This window comes from Hylobates moloch, unplaced genomic scaffold (assembly GCF_009828535.3).
Source record: "Hylobates moloch isolate HMO894 unplaced genomic scaffold, HMol_V3 SCAFFOLD_8, whole genome shotgun sequence".
In the NCBI taxonomy this organism is placed as follows: domain Eukaryota; kingdom Metazoa; phylum Chordata; class Mammalia; order Primates; family Hylobatidae; genus Hylobates; species Hylobates moloch.
The window spans coordinates 73,927,350-73,952,198 of record NW_026652283.1 but is presented as its reverse complement, the minus strand read 5'-3'; the positions used below and the strand labels follow the sequence as shown (position 1 = coordinate 73,952,198).

Below are 24,849 nucleotides of genomic sequence, written 5' to 3'. Positions count from 1 at the left end.
TAGAATTTCATGGTATCCCATCTCACTGTGCTAAATGCCTACACTAAAAAAATAATCTTACTACAACCCTTAGGGATTAACAGCAGCAGAGCAGCTAAGAAATGAAAAAAATCAGCAACAGGCAAAAGAAAAATGAGCACTAAAGTACAAAATACATGCTTGAGCTTCAACCACCTGAAATGTATGTGTGTTTTTCTGGATACCCTAAGCCGTAATCCGCCCACATCAAACTTCAATGAACACTCTCTCTGCTAAACACACACATATGACTGCACTGGGTTTCATAAAATGATTTTAATAGAAAAGTACAAGATATGAACAAAAATAAATAATCTTTATCTCATTTCTAGCCCAGAAAATTGTACACTGCATATAAAAATGGTCTAAGATGCAATTTTCCTCCATTCCTTTTTTGCTTTTAAAATACTGAGACAGCATTTTAATTCAATCTTCTAGGTTCAAACTAATACATTTTAAAAAATCATACCAACCTTTAATCATTCTACATCCATTTTTTAAAGTTAGCTAACAAGATGATGTTTCACTAAAATAAGATATCCAATCATCAGATTAAAGTGTAAAGTTTGTGTAAACAGGGAAATTAGATCATTTTTCTAAGTTTTAATTCCTATGTTTCTGAATGTTTCTTGAATTAAAAATTCATCATCTTACTTTCAAAACAAGGCATCTCTCTTTCACCATTCCACAGAGAGAGAAAAGACTAGAAAATATTTTTTAAAAAATAAATATTTTAAAAGTATAGTTTACAGTGACAATGTAGTATTTTAGACCTGTGCCTTGGTGCCTATTTGCATTAAATATACGCTTCAAGTTATAACTACCTTTTCTATCTCTCTATATATTTTGGGCCACTAAGTCTTTGTGGACTGATGTTGCTAATGATCTCTTGGAGTTAGCTAGTACCGGTCTCTTATTTAGAGTACTTATTCTGCTATAGCATCATATTTGATAATTCTAGTGGCTTGAATAATGTTTTGTAAAAACAAATTGAAACTTGGTATTGGCAAAATTGTATGAGAAAAGAGCTAGGGTAGGCAACTAAAACTTACACAGCGCCAGTCTCAGGAGGTCAGTAGCTCACACAACTCAACAGATAAACTGGATTAAAACTTAAAAGTCTTCTTTTTACTTGAACCCATAATGACTATTTTGAACATGGCTCTTTTGCTGATGCCTATATATAAATTTTTTGTTAATTTTTCTTGTATTGGGAAGATCTTGAATACACTCCAGGATGAGAAGAAAAAATACGCTGACATTGCTCAATCGGGTATATGTTTTTGCAATAAAGCACACTGGTCAATATACAACTGAGGAAAAACTGAAACAGATGTGAGTCCTAGAACCACAAGAGTTTGAATTTGCCCAGAAATGCTATTTTAAACACTCTATATGTTGGTCTACTGTTTTTTTTGTGGAATAATGCATTCTTGGCATCCTTAAAAGGTTTCAATATGTTACAAGGTTATCCGGAAAGAGAAAAAGCAAAGGCTAATGTATCAATCTGTGCAGCACTGTCCAGATTTCCACGTACATTTTTGAAAAGCACAAGAACTTGTATTAATTGCACTTAACACATCGAACCTGTAGTTTCCAACCAGTTTTCATTCTCTGCAGACCGGGGCTTTCTTTTTATAAAAACTGCTTTCAAAGGGCATACAGACACCACACATGGTCCACAGTAAATTCAGATAGAGAGGTGCAATAGTTGCAGTGGTAAACACACAAAAAAATACATTTTTTTGGACTAAAAATCTGGTCATGCATAAAAGCGTGTGCCTTTTCGTTCTTCTCTGGGATGTTACAACAGTAACATGCTCTAAAACAATTAAGTTACATGCATAATGCTAAAAGAATGTGAGCAATCCTATAACCAGCTTTAAGCCATCTGCTTGATTTCTTTTCTTTTTTTTTTTTTTTTGAGGAACATATATAGGAAAAGAGAATTCCCCTTTTGTTCCATTACATATAGAAACCTTTTGAAGCTTCCAAATAGTTTGGTTTTGGTAAAATTCACCACTCTTCTATTATTTTGACATGTAGTCATCCTAAACTATCCGTCATGGTTTCTCCAAAAATCTCCACATGAATTATCTGAAGGACAATTGAAACCACTTACCAATATACAAGTAACGTTTTATTTTATATTCTATCTTCCATTTGGCATAAGCCTTTTGATGTTTGTTTTTTAAACCAGTGAAATATACAAATCACGCAAGACAGAAATATGTACATTAAAAGTACAGAATAAAGGCTAGAAGATATACATAATATCTGAATGACATGTAGAATATTTTACATTAAATAGTTTCTTTTAAAAGCTAGGATTGTTAAACTCAACTCTCTTCATAAACATGAATCACTAAAAAGGAACAATCTGATTTAGCAAATAAAAAAAGTACTTCATGGTTTTTGTATAATAAAAACCAAAAAAGTGACATTTTAAACTAATTAGTGCTTTTTGCTTTCAAGATCTTTTGCTCACAATTCACTGCTACTGAGGGGATGTGATGAATATCATTATGCAATAAATTAAGAGCCACAGTTGGCTGAGGTGATATGAAAGCCAACCTGCCTAAGAGGGGTGTGAAAGATGTGTACCTTTCCAAACTTTTAAAACAACGTAAGTCTGAGATAAGAACATATTTGATGGCACTGTTTGGAAAGAGGTGTCCTTATTAAAAAAAAAAAAATAGCTATGTAGTGGGCTGAATTTTCCTTAGGGAGTCAATTAATAAGTACTGTCATTTCTAATACGCATGGGTTTCCATTCTGCAGAATGAACTAAGAAAAGAGAAAACACTGCTGATGCTTCTGAGTTTTGAATATCTCTTAATGTCCATGTCTATAACGAACAAGTAATGCCCTCTCCACAAAGTAAACAGAAATGGAGATTGGAGACAAAGGGGTGAGGCAGGAAAGAAAAAAGATATCTTCAACCCAACATGCATTTCAGTGAGTCAGAACTCAAGCTTCCTCAGAAACAAGGTTGCTTCGTCGTGCTCAAGGTATGATCACAGCAGGGCCACAGCCCAAGCTCAAGACTCAAAAAACTTTTGGAATAATCCCAGCTGGACTGCAGTGAAGGACAACAATGCTCTGGACAGAGAAATAACCCCAGAGTAAACTGTAAATCTAAATCACTGGCTGCAATGAGATATATTTATATTTATATTTATATATATGTATATATATATATATATGTTATGTACAAAAGACTTTGAGATATCAGGCACCGTTAAACCACATTTCCCCCCTTATAAATGCAACTGTTCAAGTACACTGGGAACAGTTTTAAGGTACACCTGCAGTACAATAGGAGAAGCTTGAGTGGATAATCTAAACACAGGATCATAACAGTGAAACGCTGCAACACCTCTGTGAATTCCATTAGCCAAGTTCTGTCATTAAAACATAGAAAACTACTGCTCCTCAAAATAAAAGTTTTAGGAAACAAAAATCTCTAAGTAGTGAACTGTTTTCCAAGCAGAGCTCCTAATGTTTCATTTCCTGTCCTACAACCAAAGGGGACCCAGTGGAGCTGCCGTTTGGAAACGTGGCCAGCATCACATCACAACACGGAGGAATCAGAGAGGGCTCAGTGTGAAGAGGAAGGTGGATTTCACTGTTTTTCCTCAAATAGGTTGTCTGCTCTGGTGCAGTGCTGAATGGCACGCAATTACCTTGTCGCTTGGGCTGAGAACCTGTGAATGGGATTCATGTATTATTTTTATTATTATAGTTTACTAACCAAGTATCCCTAAGAAAATAACAGGATATTTTCATTGATATTCAAGCCAACCTCCCCAAACAAAAAAAATCTAGTGTCCAGAATCATTTCGGGATCTTTTTACAATCTGGAATCCTAATTCCTATAACAGCTTCAAATCAACACCTTGATATAAGAGTTTTAAATTTTTTAATTTCTGGGGACTTTCCTCCCTGCTGCCCAAATTTCATGAGCTGTTAGAATATGACGGTCTGTCTGCAAATGGAATATTTGAGGAGAATAAGACATGTGATATACCTTTTTTCCTTGAGAATATGAGATTCTTGTCAAATTATCATTTTGAAAATGCAAAAAGCAAGCTACGGGGAAGGGAGGTTTGTTTTGTTTTTTTTTTTTTCCCAAGACCTTTTATCTTGCACCAGAGAATTTACAACTGATTTTGGTCATAGAAGCTGAATTGTGAATAGATTTCTACCACCCTCTTTCAACTGGAACCTACCCATCCCATATGATAGCATATTTGAGAAAAAGAAAACGTATTTCTTTATCTTCTGGATGTGTACCATGTCCACACAGCTAAGTTAGGGTATGTGTTATTTCCCCTTCATTCTATACTACCAAAAGAAGTCTTGTATGACCTTTTCAAAGGATCCACAAAATAAATATTTTTCTTGGTTCCCACCCCAATTATTGCCAAATAATAATTATAATATTAATAATAAACCACAGAGTTCTTAGATGGTAACAGAAAAAAAAATGGTTCCGGTTGCAATTCTTGGGGAAAAATAAAAAATATTTTTAAAAACCAAAAACCAGAATCACTGTACTTTCTATAAATAAGCGGGTCCTGGGAGCGGGGCTGAGTGCTGGGCGACGCCCACTACTTGCACACAAACTGGTCCACGATCTCCGTGCACTTCTTGCACTTGACGTAGCAGCACCAGTGGAACTTGCAGTGGCAGCGCTCCGTCTGCACGGTCTTGAACTGGTCGTAGCCGCGGCCGCAGCACATGAGCTCGCAGCCATCCATGCCCTCCGACGTCTTGTTGCACAGGCGGCCCTGCGTGCCCAGCGAGCCGGTGCTCTCATTGCGCACGCAGTAGTCAGGGCTGGGGTCGATGTAGACCAGGTCTTGTGTGGTGGGCGAGTTGAAGCGGCTGTTGACCTGCACCAACTTGCCCCGGCTGTTGAGCCGCATGGCCGCTGCGCTGTCGTACTTCTCCTTCAGGGCATCACCCACCTTGCGGAAGTCCGCCAGCTGCAGCCAGCATGTCTTCAGGCTACATGAGCCGGACACCCCATGGCACTTGCAGGCCACATCAGCCAGGTTGTACACCGTCTGCAGGGAAATGGGGGCAATCAGTACACACATTCATGGAGGAGCCAGATGCAGGCTATGGGAACAAAGTTCTCCTCGACCTTCTCCATGGAGCTATGTTCCCCAGCTGAATTAAGTGCTGTATTATATTTCCTTCATTACCAGAAGTCTTGTGTTGCCTTCTTTAAAAATTCTTCCAAATAAATATGTTCTTAGCCACTCATTATTATATCATCATTATCAACAACTGTGGTTTTTAAATAGGAACAGGAAAAAAAATTGTTCCAGCTGCTTTTTTCCATGAAAGAGCAGCAGCAACATGTGGACACTCATCCCAGAGGTTGTTCACAATGCATTACCTGAATTCATCCCAGTACCAGCTAGGTGAGAAGTGCTAGTATCATCCCATTTCACAGAGAAGGAAAGTGATACCCAGAGAGATGAGCTACTCACCCAACTCCTGGGAGTAAAGGTGCCAGGATTTGAACCCAGGCAGCTGGACTCCAAGCCCGTGCTTAATGACTTGCCCATGGATATCCAGCCAGTAAGTGCAGAATTGGGAGGAGTCCAGCCCCAGCGGGATCAAGGTTCAAACCTTAACCCATTACTACTATTACTGTTGTGCACCAGGCACTGTAAGTGTCCTTACACTCATGATCTCATTTGACCATCCCAGCAACATTATGACATAGGCTGGATTGGATGATGGCACAGTGATGCTGAGTGGCCTGCAGAGGTCACACAGCTAAAGTGTCGGGGGACTGCGTGTGGAACTCAGGTATCCTCAATCCTGTTTCCCACACAGTCCCTACCCCATCTACCAACCCCCTAGACCAAGAGCACCCACTCTGGAGCCAAGCAACGTGGATTGTGTTCCTGACTCTACCCTTGAATTCAGACAACAGGCTGCACCTTTCCGGGCCTCTGTTTTCTATCTGTGAAGGCAGCAGTGATGGCACCAACCTCCAAGTGCTGTTATAAAGACAAAATTAGGGGAGACATGGAAAGTGCTTGGCACTTAGGACACAGTAAATTTGGTCTTTCTTTAGGGTGGCAAGGGACACACTCAGTAAATCTGGTCTTTCTCCAGAGTCACGAGGACATGGCATCTGGGCCCTTGCCCAGTCACCTCGGGCCTCCCAGTAGCAGTGCCCACGGGTCTGGCCCCACAACACTGTGCCCTGCAGTCTGGGAGGTGGTGGTTGCCTATTTATAGACGCTGCTGCCCACAGATCCTTGTGCCAGTGACCCTCCAGAGTCCACGTGGTGTGAGTGTGCTGGAGAAGACCTGTCAGGAACCTGGAAGCTGGGGGTGCATCAGAAGGCCTCTTCTGCAGAGAACAGCCACCCTCTTCCTCCAGGGATTCACAGGGGCTCTTTTAAAGGGGGCCAAAGTGTACTCTCTTGGCATAAAGAGTTTCAGGCACTCAGCTAGTCTGAGGAAGGGTTTTGCAAACGTATTTAACCTTTGCTCCCCATTGAGGAAAATTAAAAAGCTAACACCCTATGGAAATTCTAATATGATTTCCTGGCACAGTGCCCAAATTTCCATCCTCTAGCCCCACCATCCTAGAGGAAAAAAAACTGTCTTCTTCATAACCTCACTCACCAAAATCCAAACTCAGCTCACTACTCCAATGATCAAATTTACCCCAAAAAAACTCACTACTAAAAAAATGCAGAAGTTAAGTGTAACATTATAGGTGCTTTTCAAACTTCCCCAATCCTCTCTTGCCACTTGGAAATCCCTTGAACTGCTCTTCTTGGTTGCCAAGCCTCTGATGATTTCTGGACATGAGAGAAGGCTAAGAAAGTCCCAAAGATGGATGAGAATATCAAATATGGGCCTACCCCCGGATAGGGGCCCTTAAGAGTCAGACACATCTCTCTTTTTGAGGCATTTCTGATCTGAGGCACCGGGCATGTCGTATATAGAGATCCCAGTGATACATCCCTGAAGAGGGTGAAAGCAAGGTTTTATGGGCTTCCAGAGAGAATGGGGCTGGCCCCATCCCCCCAACTTTTCATGTGGCCCTGGGTCCACCACAGAAGAGGCCACCCACACTGCACACACCATGGCAGTGAAAGGCCTGAGAAAGGAGAGGCCACACTCTGTCTGTGGCAATTATTTGACCCCTCAGGGCAGTACAGGCAAAATTCTGTAGAGTTTAGTCCTTCCCCGAAACACCCAAATGTTTAACATCAAATTTGAGAAGATAAGCTAGCTGGAATTATCTACACGATCTTTGACTTCTCTATGTCCTTTGCTTATAATGTTTTAGAAGTTATCATCTATCAAGCATTTACTACTGGCGGACACTAAACTAAGACCTTTAATTAAACCAAATGAAATTATTTTGTAATCAAAAAGAGTCAAGTGTTGGCAATTTCACATGGTTCAACCTACTAGATGATCTCACTTAGGCCTCACAATAACCTCACGTGATTGTAATTGCCATGGCCATTTAACAGATGTGGAAATGGGAAAACTGAGGCTCAGAAAAAGCAAAGAAGAGACAACGCTGCATTTTAACCCAGATCTCTCTAATTCCCGAACTGCCAGCTCTTCATCTCTTAGCTGTGATGCATGGATTCAAGAAAAACGTACCTAAGCTTATATTTCCATTCTTTAATTTTCTCCCATGGTCACGAAGTGGTTTTCTGGGCCTCAGTTTCCCAATCTTTAAAATGAGTGTGGGGCCAGAGGCTTCTAAGGCTCCGTCCAGTCCTCCACAGTTTACTCTGTGATTATCTTCCTTCTCCCTCACCCCAAAATACAGAAGAGTGAAATCTCTGACCAGAAAGTTCCTGGCACCTACCTTGGGTTCTGTGAAAAAATAATGGCCCTGGTTTTCAATGCTGCCAAAGTTAAGAAAAGTTTTCACCCCTTCATTTTAAAGCAGCCATAAAGTGCCATGTGTTTAACCGCAGGAAAAAAAGGGTCTTTTTAACTATTGAGAAGTAGCTTTTCATATCCCCACCAGGGGAAGGAAAGAGCGGGAACCAGGAGACTCGTGAGGACTGCAAAGATGGTCCTCCCTGGGTACTTCTGCTGCTCTCTTCTCTCCAGAGCCACTTTGTGATTGGCCTGATGGTCAGACCTATAAAATCCCATACTGCTAAAAATGCTGTCCTTTTCCTAGAAAAGCCCTTTTTAAAAAAAAACCCCTCCATCCATCAGGCCTGCTACCTAATGACATAAAGAGAGGCAGGGAAAAAGAAAGGAGGGAAAGAGCCTGAAAGCTGGGGTGAGGGCTTTCGCATCTGGGCACCTACAAAGACAGAAAAATCCCTGTCTCAAACTGAAAGCCAACCACAGACATCGTCCAGGCAGGAGGGAGAAAGTTATTCCCATTTTTATTTCTGTGCTCCACTAGGCAAAGGTACCGGCGACTAACTAAAAAGGCAAGGAAAGGTCTTTTTCAGACAACTGCTGGGTCACCTTGGCTGGGGGCGCAAGGGAGGATGACCCCCCAGGAGGCCCTTCTGGGATGTTCAGGGGCAACTATGGGGAGAGATGGAGGAAAGAGAGATAGACAAAGGGGGAGAAGAGAGAGACAGGGAAGGAGGAAAGGAAGAGGGAGAAAGAAAGTGAGACGGGAACAGGACGAGGAGGAAAGAGACAGCAAAGACAGAGAAAGATAGGGAGAGACAGAAAGAGAAGCAGAGAGAGAGAGAGAGGACCACATAGCAAAGGAGTGGCAGAGGAGGGGACGGAGAGACAGGGAGAGACCCGAGGAGGCTGGAGGGCAAGTTGAGGGGACAGAGATGCGGGGCGGGGACGAGATGGGGCACTCACCCTGCGGCCCGCCTCATTGTTGTGCAGGTTCATGAGGATGCGAGCACTCTCGTAGGAGCCTTTGGCGTGGATGCGCTCCCGCTCGCGGGCGTCCACAAACTCCTTGGCAAAGCGGTAGCCATAGTCGATGTTGTCGCCGCAGCCGCCCCAGAGCCAGTCCCGCGGCAGGTCCTTGGGGCGTGCGGCGCGGCTGCAGCCGCAGGTGGACAGCTCGCCCTCGCGGCACGCCCGGCTCATGGCGTTCACCACCCCTGCTGCGCTCACCGCGTATGTGAAGGCCGTCTCGCGGCTGCCTGTGGGTGAGGACAAGGGATCACTGGCCGCCTGCCCCACGCGCTGGGCCAGGATGCTGCCGGGGGTGAGGGTGGGGGCAAGGTAGGGAATGGGGGGGAGGTAGGAGGTGGGGGGCAAAGTAGAGATGGAGGGGAGGTAGGAGGTGGGGTTGGGGCGAGGTAGGGAGGTGGGAGGTAGGAAGTGGGGGAGGTTGGAGGTTGGGGGGAAGTAGGAGGTGGGGAAGCAAGAATAGTGGGGAGGTAGAAGGTGGGGGGCAGGTAGGGGTGGGGAGCAAGTAGGGGTCGGGGGAGGTTGGGGTAGAGGGTAGGGAGTAGGGGATGGCGGGGTAGGGAGTAGGGGATCAACAAGGTAAAAGCTCGGGCTGCCCCATCCTTAACACGCACCAGGCCCTGGGCCCAGTTTGAGGGGAAGCCAGGCAAGATTTCCCAAAACACACAGAAGCAACAATTAACAAAGGAGTAGCAGATCCCCAGTATCTCTGCTCAGCCGTTTGAGAGTTGCAGGCCAGATTCTAAGTAGTGCTGGATTGATTTTCTCTGCAACTCTTTTGAAAATAGTCAAAACTTGATATTTCCAAAAATGCACATGAAAGAAGTCATTGAAGGAACACTCAGAATATGGGTAGACTTCCTTACACTTATTTTAATGTTCAGTATTATTTTCATTTGAGTTACATATAGGGCAGGATTACAGAATTTGCTAGGCCTTGAATCTAAGGCAGACACTGCCAGCGGCCACACTAGTTTCTGCCACACTCGTTTTGGCCTTGTGTCCCCTCCTCCTCTGGCAGTTGTAACCTCTCCTCCCGCTTCCTTCATACAGCAGAAAGTATTTCTCAGGACAAGTCTCTTTACTTTCCCAGAGGACAATTCTAAATCAGCTCATAGAGAGTTCTAAATGAAGGTTGCTATTCTTAAATCCCAGGCTGACTGGCCTGATACTTCTCATTCGAGTGTCTGCTTTTAAAACAGCCTGTTGTTCTTCAATGCCACTTCTGCAAACACACCCTGCCCACTCCCCCAATGCCTTTGCCTCAAAGTGTTAGAACGACAACAAGAAGGAAGAAAGCACAACCAATCGGGAAAAGAGGGATGGAGAAGTTATTTTCTTCCCAAAACTAGGAAGAATATCTCCCCGTATAATAGTCACAGGGACCCTATTTGTGAGGAGAAAACTGGAGGCTATCATAGACTACCCTAAACTTCGCTTGTACATGGAGACATTTCTGCATGTAATAAGAGCTAGTTAATAAAAATACTGTAATCTGACAGAGAAAGGGTTATCATCCAGCCAGCTAAAGCGTGGGGTAGGGGTGGGATTGGCGGGCAGGCTCACTTTCCTCAATTGCAAAATAAGGGCACTGAAATATATGCAAGGAAAGGGGCCTCTTCTGGTGCTGAAATTCATGTACCGCAATCAGTTTCTCCCATACTTACTTTGAGAGCTTGCTAACCATCTTTTTTTCTGAGGGGGAAGTGAGGAGCACAAGAAAAGCTGACAACAGGACTCAGTCTGAACGCCAAGGGTCATTCTGCAGGAGGACGGCAATGCCAGTTCAAGCATCCAGCAGACCACCTCATTCTTGGTCTTCTGCTCCATGCCAGTCACAGCCATTTATGAATGGTGATGGTTCTGATTTACCATATATCCTCCCCCTCCCATATTTTCAAAATGAATGACTTGAAGGTGTGTGCTGGTGGTCGGCAGGAGGATCTAGAAAGTTCCTGTGATGTGTTACATCTATCTAATGGGATTAGAGAGGCAGAGCACATCAGGGGAATGGAAGGAAATGAGGACAATATACAGCTTCTAGGGAGCAATTTGATAGTACAGAAAATGCTGTGGCCCTGGCTGGGGGATTTGTAGAACAAAGAGGTAGTAGCTAGAGGAAGAGGAGATGAAATGATCCTCTGGGGATAGAGGAAAATAAGACACTGCCCTTGGAGTATACAGAGCATAAGAAGGCTTTATACAAAACACAAACAATGCTTCTTTTTTCACAAGTCTATCTTGAGCATTTCCTTTTATGCCACAGAATACAAACCTGGGAGATCCCTCTAAGCTAATTGGTCACTGCAGGGTAAACGTCAGTTTGAAAAGTATTCTTTGGCTAATTGCCGGAGGATGCAGTCATTCTGGTTGGAATACTGCTGATTGAGTTAGGTTTCCCTTCCTGTGAAACCCGCATCTACTCCGATCCTCACACCCCTTACAAATCGTGCCTTCCTTACATATCTTTTCACAGCATGGAAACAAAGAAGAGACAGATGGGGACAAAAGCTGGAAGGAAAGGGTAGCATGATGAAAAATGAGAAACTTTCCAAAATGAAGAGTGGGCCCTTCACGAAGTAATTGTGCATGGTGCCTCCAAGGCAACTGGCATCTTAGAAAAATGAGTTGAGGAGGGGGTCAGAGGTGGCGGCCTGAGTTTCTCAGACACTGGCCCCATCACAGGGTCAGATTCTCACAAAGAAGAATTACTCTCAATGTCGTTGGTGTACTGAGGGCTTTGGGGTGGGCACACACACACACACCTTTTGGCATCAAAGGTATCTTAAATTTTCCCTTAGCTCATTCTCTTCAAATACACTCTGAAGTGGAAAAGTGAAAGCAAAGAAATTTTCCAACTATTGGAATTGGGTCCATGTTCCTCTTTCATAAAAATCTACTGTTTTCTGTTCTCTCCTTTCTCTTTTTTAATTAAGTAAAAAACAGAAGGCCCCATCGGTGTCCCACCACAAGCCACCCAGCAGCAGCTTTCTGCTCTGAGACGCGAGGCACTTGGGGGACCTCTCGCAGGGGAGGATGCCATATGTGCTCTCATCTTCCCAGGACATCAGCTGACTTGATGATAGTATCTAGGAGGGCTGTCTCAGAAGCTGTGGGGAGGTACCACTCCCATCCACTTCCCATCGACCCAGACAGTAGTGCCGTGCAGCTGAAGACCAGAGAGCGTACTTTCCAGGGACAATTAAATATAGGCTTCTGTACCAAGGGTTCTGCTTGTTCCCTGAGGAAGCAGGCTCTTTGAATCTTGGACCGCATTTAAAATAAATCTCCAGCAGAACTCAAATTCACTTAGCAAATGATAGCTTATTCTGAACATTTTGGCCCAAAACAGGCTACGTATGAAAATGAGAGGAGGATCTTAAATCAAAGCTGTGTTCAAGTGACTACACAGATAAACAGTTCCGATTGCTGTTTTTCTTCCTGGTTACCATCAGAGGTGTATGATTTTTGCTAACTCATATACATGTGAAAAAGTAGTCCCATAGGTTGAGAGGAAAGCAGTTTAGGAGGAACATATATGAAGGGGGAAAAGTTACCATCCTCATAGAATTTTTCAAAAGTATTTAAGTTCACTTACAATATCAACACATGGGAGAATAAATCTACCACACTCCCAGTTAACTACATAAGACAGCCCACAGTCAGGGAAAACTCCTGTGTTCCTGAAGCTTAACTCTTAGATTCAGATCCCAGTATATACATTAGCACATTTTAATCATTAACAGAAAGGACAAAGCCCCATGAAACTTTGCAGGCTGAGGCTACAGGCCATTCTCCCATTCAATCAGAGGAACAGCTTCCAGTCTCGTATTATTTTAGTTAATAAAACCACTTGGCTCAGACATCCCCTGACAACTCTTTTTTGTTCTCAATGAATGTAATTTTGGGGTTTTTTTTTAAAATAAAAAAAGGCATTTTATCCATCTGTGATGGATATTAAGCCAACTTTTTCTCTTCAGTCAGTATAAACAGTTAATTGCCTTGATGAATTGCTTCTTAACTTTGGGAGTCACTGCAGTCATATTAATTATAAGGGCTTTTTTGCATAAAAGTAGGCAAACCTAAAATATTCACACTAGAAAACACACATTGGGCCACATCTGTCAAATAGTATCCTATACTATTTAAACAAAAGCAGAGGCAAACAGATTTTTCAAAATCTTTGCCTTTAGCCCATTTGAAATGCTATCTCTTTGAATGGGGAAGTAAGACATTCAACAACATATTTAAAATGAAGAATTGGACTGTGAGCAATACTCTCAATTTTTTTTTTCAAGTTCCTAGGTTGACGTCCCAAGCATGTGCTTTTATTATATCAATTGCTGAAATCGCAAACATAAATTAGATCACTTTTAATTAAAATTCTTTCTGGGACTAAAAATCAAGCTTTTAACGTCTATGTCTTTATAGCCTCAGGAAATGGTTCTATTAGGAAAATCAAAACTTTGTTCACTTTCAATATATCCAGGATTCTAAAAGATGGCAACTTTTAGTTTGATGCTCGGGCCGTTTGAATTGTGGCTTAAAAAACTAACAGGCAAGAGAGTTTCAACGTTTAAAAGCATATAAATGACTTGCTTTCCCCGACCTACTTTTAAGAAACCAAAATAAGTGTTCTGCTTCTATTTTAAACAAAATGCTTTATAGAAAAATGAAGTGTTTGGAGAAATGAAGGTGTCTGTGATACTTGCATCCTGATTTGATTAAAATCCAAAACTTATCATCAGGTGTAGGGACAGGAATTAACATCATTTGCTATAACGACAAAACTGCCCAAGCCACCACCCGAGCTGGAAGGCATCCTGCTTCATGCTTTCTATCAAGCATGAAGTAAATGCTAAGGATTTCTTCTAGGAAAAAAAGTTAATGTTTTTTAAAAAATATTTTAAATGTTTTCCTACCTATCTGCATCACCCTGCCAAAAACAGAGGTGTTATCCACAGTGCTGCAGTTCCACCTTCGATGTCGGAATTGATACTGGCATTCTTTGATGCCTGTCTTCGCGCCTTCTCCAATGTACTGCATGTGGTCCTGATACAAGTGGCACAGTTTCTTCTGTCCTTGAGAAAGTCCTGCCAGTTGGCTGCAGAGAGGCTGTGCTCCTATAATATATACTTCTGACATCTGAACAGGGTTATTCATACCTAGCGACCTGCAAGGGGGGGAGATGTGCATTCAAGATTTACGTGAAATCTCGAAGTGGGCCCCCTGAAGGCATGTCAGCAATACATAGTTTTAAGCACACAGATGCTTTTTCCTCTCCTGCTTGTCCTCATGACAAAGTATGAGAAGGACTTCATAAAACTCCTCTGTTTAAACTGCACTCAGAAAACGGAGGTATTGTGCAGTCCCCATCCTGCCATCTGGCTCCTCAGTTAGTATTTTCACTCCCTTCCTAGCCCCTGTCACCATATACCTGAACCAGTATTTCCAAAATCCACTCAGAAAAGGGGGAAACAGCAGTTTGAGGGACAGGCCTCTGGCATTAGAGAAAGTGACCCACTTTGCCCCACAAATTGGACCAATCTGCCTTGAGAACTTATGAATGCTGAAAGTAGACACAATCAGATACGGGTAGGAGATAGCAGTTCCTTTTGACTGATGGAAGAACTGCTGGCCCCTGCTTGACTGATGGACAAGTATACAGACTGGAGAAAATTTACCATGTTTCTGGACATTTTAAAAGGGCTCCTTATGTGATTGTGAGGTACCCAAGACAGGGTACCCAGTGAACAGAAGTCATGTTTGACAGTCAGAAAAATGATGTTCATTTACAGGGAAAAAAAATACCCAGAATGCCGTCAAAAATAATCCTCTGGATATATTACAGTCTATCTACAAGGCCCCTACCCAGAAAGAAACCCCCACTTGGGGACATTTGACTACTTCAGGTTAACCTCCTTTTGATCACATTTCAAGCCCAATACTTCTGCACTTGGAGTGTAGCTGTCCTCCTAGAACTCTGCCTAATTCAAACTCTGTAGGTTAATAATAATCTCGAGTAACAAAAGATAAAAGTTGAAACTCACTTTTACTACCTAGAGGTGGCAAAAAGTAAATTTTATAGATAGGTTTACAATTACTAGCAAAGTGAATTTCTGTTCTTTTTTATTGCATGATGTACTACAAGCACACATCTGAACAAGGGCTTCATAGAAAAAGGCCTAGATTTATAGTTTCCCATTCCCTAGGAGCTGAAGATAAGCTTTACAATATTAACAAGTTAAAAGAAAATTCTGATTTAAAACTATATATAAATAAAATGTATACATATGTCTTGGATAAATACACCCACACTCACTATCCAGCATTAAATATTGCCGCATCATACAAACAAATCTTAAAAAAAGAAAAAGAAGCGGAAGAACACGCACATAGAATGAACTTACCACCAAGAATTGGCTTCAATTACAACCTGGGCGAAGGAGAAAAATATGGCCAAAGCCATTAGGAAGAACTTGGAAGACATTGCACTTCCAGCCATCCCCAAAGCAACTCCTGGGCTTAATATTCCAATGGACTTCTGGAGAGGGAAGAAAGGAGCAGATGTTTATTGCCTCTCAGATAATTTTCAAGCATACAAGTTTAAACAACGGAAGCATCCGGGGTCTCTTAAGTTTACTGTTGATTGACTGCGCTTCTCCTCCGTGAGTTTTTTGATGGCAAGATATAGGCAGTTTCTTTTTCCAAATTAATCCACCCACGCAACCTCACCAGGAAATCTGATTTCGCTGGGATCCTGTGCGCGGGGCACGCCAGAGATTACAAACATGTCTCAATTCTGTTGAGTCAAAGCCCTGGTGCCAGGCGCTGCCTCCGTCCTGCTCGCTCGAGTCCCGCACCCCCTGGCTCCCCTCTAGTTGGTGCTGTGCTCAGTCCCTCCTGGGTAATTCACTCGGGAACCCGCCGTGGCCACCCGCCGTCCTCTCCCCAACCTGGGCCGGGCAACAAGTGGAGCCAGAATTAATTCCATGGGCGAGAGGAGCACGGAGGCGAGTGGAGCGCGCTGCCGCCAGCGGCTGCGGAGGAGGCGGGGTGGCCAGCGCGGGGGGTGGAGGATGGGGGCAGGACGCGGGAGGGAAGGGCAGGGGGTGGGGGGCGAGGCCCCGGGGACCAGCGCGCGAGAGTGCCCAGCTGGGAAATGCAACTCCGAATTAACATCGTATGTTTCATAATCAGTTTACGAGCCGATTTGGGGAAAGCCACTTCCAGATGGGGAAGAGCAGCCCGGATTTCCTTAAGGACGTTCTTCAGCCAGATTAGGGAGGGGAGAAGGAGATGGGGGCCCTAGGGGATAATGGGGAGAGAGGTCGGGCCTCCCAACCAAGGAAACTGGAAAAGAATGCCACCCTCGCCCGCGTCGCCTGTGGCCTCTTCCACGGATTGAGAGAAGGGATGGAACCCTAGAGGAAGGAAGGGAGTCTGGGTCTCGCTGCCGGGGGAGAAGATCCCTTCCCTGCCCTCCCCGCAGGTTTCTCCCAAATTCTGATTTTTCACTCTCCCTCCCACCCCACACCTGGCAGCTGCCAGGGAGGGAGGAGATGGGAGGTCCAGAGAGACTCCAGTTTCCCTTGGTCCTGATCTAGGGTTGTGGGCCACTTTGCCATCACGGCACTGCGAGCCTGTCATTGGAACCCTGCCACCTTGCCTCCAGTCTAGCCTCTCCAACCCAACTCAGACTTGGTTCTGTCAGTCCCGAAAGGTGGGGGTGCGGGGCGAGGCCAGAGCCCTTGCGGATGAGTCCAGACGGGGCCAGAGGCGCTGGCTCCCGGGCCGCAGCTGAGCGCATCGATTCCAGGGCAAAGAGGCCCCCAGCGGCGAAGGTTCCCTTCCTGAAGAATTTCAGGGGTAGGAGTTGGCCTTGGAAGCTTCCGCTGCCGTTCCTCCCCACTGGTGACTTCTCCACCTGTAGGCGGCAGCGGAGCGAGTAGGTGGCGGGTGCGGGTGGGAGGAACGGGTTTTAAAAATCCCCTTACACATAAGTGTAACCCTGCCGCGGTGCATCGCCCATAGCCCCTGAAGGAGCCCCTTCCACGGAAAAGAAAAGAAAGGTGAGCCTCTTTAGAGCGGTGAAAAAGCCTGGCTTGGAACCTGTCCCGTAAAAGGGACAGAGGGGACCTAGGCAGCCCTGGTAAAGCTATGGGGCTCAGGAGCGTGCCAAGGTTTTTCTCCGTGAGCCGCCCCTTTGGCCTGTACGCTTCGGGGCTTCTCAGAGAGGAAATGCTTATGTGGTCCCCAGCGCCTGCTAAGCAGGGCTCCGCACCCAAGGCCCAGTTGTCCCCAAAACGCTGCAAAGCTGGGGGGCGCATCCTGGAGAATGGAAATCTGGGGTTTCCCCAGCTAGGAGAGAGAAGGCTCCGGCTATCTCCCCACCCCCGCCCTAAGTGTCAAATTTCCTCCAGGGGAGGGGGTGGGCAGCAAAGTCTGCTTCTCGCGCAGCCCAGGCTGCAAAGTCAACTCTCCCCAAGGGCAGCCGATGCCGCGCGCACACACATCACACACACTCACACTCGTGCACATTTACACACTCACACGCGTGCATAGACACACACGCTGCGACATGTTTCCGAGTCAGCGGCCCAGATTGCTGCTGGCCGCGTGCACTTTCCAAGCTTCGCGGCGGGCGGGGCGCGTGGGGCGGGGCTCAAGCAGTGGAGAAATTGATAACAGATTCGGCGGATTACAGCGGATCTCTTTGTTAGAGCCGAAGCCACACAAACCGAACCCACTCCCAGCCCGACGCCCTCGGGGAGAGTCCACCAGTTCCCAGAGCCCAGGTCAACTGAGAGCGGGCCCATCCGGTCTCCACGACTTGGGTCTCCCTGGCTCTAGGGTAGAGGTAGGCAGAGGGTGTCCCAAAGGGGGATCGGAAAGGAGAGCCTCACGAGTCGCATCTCCACTTAACCCCCGCAGCTTGCCCGGAAACACCTTGGCCCTCTTCCCTCTTCCATCCCGGTGCAACCTAGAAAAGGCCCCACAAGTTTGAGACACTCAAGGAACTCACAGCGAACTCACACATACAGCGGCTCTGTAGGGTGAAACATCCTCGCCTGTTTACCAAGAGATCTGATTCGAAAAGACAGTATGAAATGAGACCTCTGGGGAGACTGTCAACCCCAGGAGTAAAACAAAAATTCTGATCAGAAACTGAGTTTCCCAAAGAAGGGGCTAAACGTTTTCCAACACTTTCAGGGCCCAGGGAAGATGACTCTGTAAGGACACTGAGAATCTTCCTCGCGTGCCACGGGGAGGAGGGCTGGGGGCGTTTGAGGGGCTCAGCGCACCAGAGGAGTGAGGTGGAGGAGGGCGTTCCCGCGCCCTCCTCTTCAATCTAGAGCAGCTCAACGACGTGGCTCCCTTTCTATGTATCCCTCAAAGCCTTCGCATCGGATTAAAGGTGTTCCTGATCCTTCTTTACCAACCACGGCGCGGGCCAGGGGTGATGAGGACGCTCGGAGGGCGCGGGGAGCAGCCGGATGCACACCTAAAGTCTCGCAACACCCAAGTCCTCCGCAGGCAGTCCCTTAAGAGAAAAGATTAAAAGGCCAGGCAAAGATCCTCTCCCCTCGGCCCCGGGGCGCTGCCACATTCAGTCTAGGCATCCCCTTCTGCTAGACTCTACGTTTAGGCCCCAAGTTTCTGGGAGTGCAAACGATGAGGGACGCCAACTAGGCGGAAGAAGCCCATTTGACCCAGGCTCACGGCAGCGAAGGGGAGGATGGGAAACTCCAAAAAGAATCTCCACTCTTGGGGAAAAAGAAAGCTGTTTTACCCACTCTGATCTCTCCCTAAAGCAAGGAGAGAGATGGAGAAACGAGCAGGAGAGCACTCAGTTGCAGCCAAAAACTTGGGACGTCCTGCCCTGGAGAATGCGGGGAGCGGCGCGCGGAGCAGCGCGAGGAGCTAAAGAATGGGCCGGCCCAGGCGGGTAGGAGGTCCGCTTTAGGGGAGCAGACAAAGGAGCCACTACTCCCTAAGCCTCGCGCCTGGGCGCAAGGGTTGTGTCCACAGCAGTATGCGTGTTGGCGCGCGCGGAGCGGGGTAGGGGAGGAGGGAATTACCAGATAGGGAAGGCGGAGGATACACCTTGAGCCAGAATCAGTGTGACAAAAGAGAGCCGCCCAGGCCTCAGCACTGACAGCAGGTTCCAGGTTCGGGTATAGAGAGTCCCCAGGGGAAGAACGGTCTGGCCTGGTTCTCCTCTGTTTCCTGCCCCCTCGTCCATCCCTTAGACTGGGCTTTCCAGACCCCAGGATACACACACACACACACACACACACACCACTCACACCTTCTCACATAGGATGTCTAACCCTCTCGGCAGAGGATCAACTTTGTCCAGAGGTGGAGGACAGTCCTTGGACTGAGGAAGAAAATGAAATGATAGTCCAACCCCCACTCTTTAAGGGTAGTTTCGCTCCCACTTTTTAATAGATGATGAAAGTGAGGCGAAAAGCGGGAAAGCAACACTTGTTCTCGACCATAGAGAGTTGGGAGGCAGCTGAGGCCAGACCTGAGGCCCCCTAGGGCGACACTCTCCTTCCCAAGCCCAGAAGAAGAGGTACCAACCCTGTGTCCAGCTGGCCGAGTCCCATTTGCTGGGCCGGACCCATGGCCCCTTCCGTATTGCAGCGGCCGGCGGCGCAGCGAAACTGGTCCTCTGGGGGCCTCCGAGGGCCCCTGCTGGGAGAGTGGGGTCTGGTGGTCGGGAGGGGTGAAGGGAGCAGGGGTGGGAGGGAGAGGGGAGCAGCTGCCCCCCCGCCCGCCCGAAGGAACCGAGGCTCGGAGGAGTCCTACCTCAAGGCGGCCAACAGGGGGCAGCCGGCACCGCACCGCGGGGAAGAAAAGGCGGCGGGGATGGCTCCGAGTTCTGCGCGCATAGTGCTAACCCCTTGAGCACCGGAGCGCACGGGGGAGGGGAGGAGAAGACGGGGGACTCTTGGGCCGGGCCTCCTGGGGAGGGTCTTCCGTTGAGAGGGTCGGGGGGTGGAGGAGACGAAGGCTAGTACGTCCTGGACCCGAGAACAACTCCCCTACACACACAGACACACACACGCACGCGCACACACGCAGCCAAGGATCCACACACTCGGACACACACACATTTGTCGGCCCGCGGTTCGCTGCGCACTCTCCGCATTGCCCCCTTGAAACTCCCCTGGCAGAGTCTGTCTAGAAACTAAACCTGGCTGGTTCGGCAGTGAATGTGCGAAGGTTGGCTGGGGGGAGGGCAGGGGCTGAGGAGGTGCGACCTCACCGCAAGGCCCAAGTTACTTCCAAACAGCGAATTGCCCATTTAAAGAGAGAAGAGAGAAAAGAGAGGCGAGAGAGGAGAAAGGGCCTCGATACCAGACAGGGATGAGAAAGTCAAACAGGGCCGTGGGGTCTCCAGACTTGAAGGTTTTTTTTTTTTAACTTGTTTGGGGGAAAAGGGGTTGTTTGCTTCCAGAAAACATCTTAATTTCAATTCTAACCTTATTTTCTAAGAAATTGAAAATGGGAAAGACCAGAAAAATGGAAATAGGAATCGAAGCTTGGAGGACAGATAAGAAAAATTGTTTAGAAAATAACAACTTATGTTGCAGGAAGAAACGTTAACTTTTCGTAAAAGTGAACTCTCAGTGACCCTCGGAGTGTGTGACTCGGCTTTAACATACAACTGACAATTAAAACAAACAAGAGTTCACAAACTGGCCCCCGCCTGCTCTCCCAACGCGGAGGCCCAAGTGTTTTCTAAAGGACAAGGCGGACTCCACTCAGGGGGCCGGGGAGCGCTCTCCCGGAGTACGGGATTACAGCCACTACCACCACAACTCCCCGCCCCCACCACTGCTGCAAAGTGCCTGAGCTCACCCAGTGGCGGCTAATAATGCTAATAATGCGATCCCGCTCCCCGCGCCGGGGTGCGCGCTGGACCCCCGCCAGGCACTCTTAAAGGCAAAGGGGCCTGAAGCGCTCGAGTTACCCGGCCAAGGCAAGCCTACAATCTGGCCTCCGTCGGTGCGGGGGTGTGTGGGGAAAGGTGTACGCCGCTCTGAAGTAGTTGGCCCCTAGTTCCTCTGCGGGTTCTCTCAACCAAGGAGTCCCTTTCCCTATCCCGAGCCCCGGCCACACACCCTCCCGGTGCCCGCGCAGTGGGCGCTTGGTAAATATTTGTTGAATTGAATCATTATCCTGTTACTGAAATAAATATACATAGTGAATTACAGTCGATGTCCTCAGAGCAAAAGGAAAGTCGTCAGTGAACCGCACTCAGTTTTTCTACTATCGCTCTTCCCCACTTTTTCTCAAAAGTCGAAAAGGTTTGCAGAACGGGTGGTGCGACGAGAAGTGATCTCCTGGGACACTGAGGCAGTGCGCCCGGCGTGGGGGGAGAAGGAGTAGGGGTTCCTGCCAGCGACGCCGGAGTTCCAGCTTCTCCAGGCGGTTGGGGAAATGGAGGGATAGGAAGAGGCGAAGGGAACTCGGTTAACTTCCAACAGGGGGTGGGGGGAAGTAAAGAAAAAAAGTGGCAGCGCACTGAACACCTACCTTCATGGCGAGGGGGAGGGGGCGCGGGGAGGAAGTCGCCACCCGAGCGAGGGCAGCCGAGGAATCCGAGCGGAGCGACCGGGTTAAGCCTGGGGGGACGGTCAGGAGCAGGGCTGCGGAGTCCTCTGGCGCGCGTCCGGCGGGCGCAGTGAACCGGAGCTGAAGCGGGCACTGGCGCCCGGGCCTGGACTCCCGAGTTGGGGCAGAGCTGGGATGCGCCCAGGAATGGAGGGGGCGCGGACGCGCGCGAGCCGGCAGCAAGGGCAGGGCCTGGTCGGGGCGCAACTAGGGAGCCGCGGGTTCGGCGAGGGCGCGCAGGCAACTGTTCCACGGAGAGGCGCTCCGTTTCCAACGTCCATCAGCGACGGCAGTAATTAGGGCTTTCCAACCCCAAATGTGGGCGTGATTGTGCAAAAGACCTTACGACAAATAATAATAAAAAGAAATTCTTCACAAGAGGGTGAAAAAAATGTCCCACTACTCAACTTTGGCCCGGGGCGGGGGAAGGGGGGCGATCTGTGCGCCCAGGTGCCCCCAGTTCATTCACACCACGGATTCTGCAAACTCTTGGCGGCTCACGCCTCCTGATCTCCAGCTCCTCCTCTCCAGGTCTGTAGCCGAAACGTCTGCTTCCAGACGCTGATCCTGCAGCCGCGAGTTAGTGTGGACGTCTCTGTACACACACAGACACACACCCCAACACACACACCCCCGCTGCAGCTTTGGGGCCACAGAACAATCAGGCGCGCATGGCTTTTTCTCCGGGAGATGCCGCTGAAAACGCACAAGTCGCCATCTGAGCTGCAAGAGTCAGCCCCAAATTGTGTCCTTTCATTTTAGGGTTCGGCAAAAACGGGGAGCAAAATAGGTGAAAGTCGCCCCGGAACTTATTGCTGTGCGGTGAGCTGGGAGAGTGCGACTAACCCAGGGGAGACGCGGGCTCCCCCCCCCTCCGCCACCACGTATCCCGTTCTTTCTCTCTTCGGGTTAATCTCTCTTTTCCCCGTTTTTCCAGGGCGAAGGGCGAAGAGGAGCGAGTGCACTGCGGGCGCGAGGCTGGGGAGGGGCGAGAGCTCGGAGCTCCGCGGCGGCGACTCAGCTCCGGCGGTCCATGGCCGGCGAGGTTGCCCACCTCCTAGTTTGGCGCCCGGGTCCGAGGGGCGGGAGAGCGGGCCGGCGGGAGGCGGGCGGTCCCGGGCACAACGGCTGCGGCGGAAGGGCTCGCTGGGCAGCTGCCGCACGGACCCCGGCTCTGGGCGGCGGAGGCGGCTCCGTGGAGCTCGCAGCAGATTTCCACGCGATCCTGTGCCCCGCAGACAGACTGACCGACCGCGGGGGCGCGTCCCCCCCTCCCACCCCCCAGCCCTTCTGGCCAACTGCCTTACTCTCTCCCTCCCTCTCTCCAGACTCCTCTTTCCCCTGATGTTCTCAGAAGGAAGAAAAAAAAAAAGAAAGAAAGAAAGAAAGAAAAAAGTTCTTTAAAGTTTCAGAACTAGGGGCGGCTGGAAAGAGAGAGGGAAGGGGGGGAAAGAACGAAAAAAACTCAACTTTGCCTATGCGCATGCGTGATGAGGCCGGCCTATGACAAACTCTGCAGGATTTTAAAGCCGTACTACGGGCTGGGGTGCCGGGAGGCGGGGTACACCCCCCTTGTCTCCCCTTCTCTAAGTTCCCCATCCCCCGCGGCATCTGCTGAAAGAGAGAGGTCCACTCCGCCGCCGCTGCCTGCCTGCCGCATGGTTGTCTGCGCTCCTTCCAGAGCCACCGACCGGCGGGAGGCTGAACCCCAACTTCCCCGGCTGGACCCCTTGGCTCGCCCACGTATCCCAGACCGCTCCCACTGGGGCTCCACGGAGACTGCTGCCTTGACATGGAACCTCATGGGGGACCTCCTCATTCTAACCCCTGGGGGAGGATACTTAAGCACTGGGGCTGACGGATAGGGTTAGGCGAGCATCTCCTGCAAAGTCCCCAGAGTAGTAGGGACTTGGGTACTGGGATGCATGATTGCTCATCTGGCTCTGGCCCAGAGCATCCAGGCGCGATGCGTGGTCCTGCCACGGAGATCTTGGCGGGTGCCCTCAGGTGAGGAGATTGCGAAGTTTGGCAAAACCGGGTTCCGGGCACCGGAATTTCTAGACGCTTCCAGATGGCCGTGGTTTTGGGGACTCCGGAGGGGCAGGGTTGGTGGATTTGTGTCCTCTACCTCCAGCACGCCGGGGGGCCCCACCCCACAAACAGTGCCTCACACTGGAGCGTAATAGTTATTTTCCTCCGTCCTCGTCCTCCAGCTGTCAAAGGTGAAGACACACACACACACACACACACACACACACACACACACACTATTCAATTTTTTTCCGTCCATTGGCATGCACTTGACCTTAAGGCGAAAAATCCGTGGCCTAGGTGTTTTGGTGTGGTGGCTGTTTTGTTTTGTTCCTCCAGTCCTCCCCCACCTCCACCCCCACACCCCAGGGCGCCCAAGCGCAGGCTCCAGCGATGCCGTTCCACCCTCCACAGCCCCTTCCCATTCCTTAATTTTCCTAGCCGACTGGACCCTTCCCCAGCCCTGGCCTCCTTCCTGGCGTGCAAAGATGGCAGTGTGAACTTCCCACCAAGTGCCAGAGACAGACGCTCCTGCTTAGCACCCCCCACCCCCACCAACTTGCTCTTTCCCCCAGGGCGTGTGCGGCCTTAAGGAGGGGGAATCCAAGGTTCTCGAAGCTCCCCTTGGGACATCTCCCCTTTACCTGCTGAGTCTCCATTCCTCTAACCTTCTCCTCTGTAATCCTTGACCACTTCCCGACCTGTGGGCATTTTACAGTCTTCGAATCTAACCCGAGATCTGCCCACCGGAGGAGGGTGTCTGAAAAAGAGGATCTCCGCCCGGCAAATCGCCCCCGGGCTGCCTCCCTCCGCCCTTCCCCCTCTCCCTTGCTGTTCTGCCCAGTGGCCGCAGACTGAGATTCCCTGGCTGCAGGAGAGCATGTGCCTCCTGGGCAGACACCCCAGCCCCGCCCCGCGGGCATGGATCTCCGGGACGCACCTTAGGTGCAGCAGCTCTGAGAAGTGGCAGGATATGAGCTGACTATGAAAGGGGCTGCCAAAGGGCGCTCCCGAAGAATGGAGAAACTAGCATCCCAGTGTCCCAGAGTCCAAGGCAGTTCGTGTAGAGGATCCTATTCCATGAAGAAAAGGGCCGTTAACCTGGGAATTTCCTCCACACATACAGCCAGTCTAGAAACATTGGCTACCCAACCACAAACCTTTTTTTTTTTAATGGCTATTTTCTGAGTTACCTGGATAATCACCTGCTTGTCTCCAGTTGCCTTTGCTTGTAGAGACACAGCCCAAACAGTGCTA

General features: G+C 48.5%; 1 protein-coding gene across 1 annotated transcript; it reads right to left on the bottom strand.

Annotated features, from left to right (window-relative positions):
* Positions 1 to 275: 275 nt before the first annotated feature.
* WNT5A (Wnt family member 5A) lies at positions 276 to 22,533 on the bottom strand. The gene is made up of 5 exons (XM_032161252.2): positions 21,484 to 22,533; positions 15,342 to 15,475; positions 13,854 to 14,104; positions 8,869 to 9,161; positions 276 to 5,090 (listed from the first exon to the last, which is right to left on the bottom strand). The coding sequence occupies exons 1-5, from the start codon at positions 21,487 to 21,489 to the stop codon at positions 4,632 to 4,634; spliced, it is 1,143 nt and encodes a 380-aa protein (XP_032017143.1). The 5' UTR covers positions 21,490 to 22,533; the 3' UTR covers positions 276 to 4,631.
* Between the last annotated feature and the right edge of the window lie 2,316 nt (positions 22,534 to 24,849).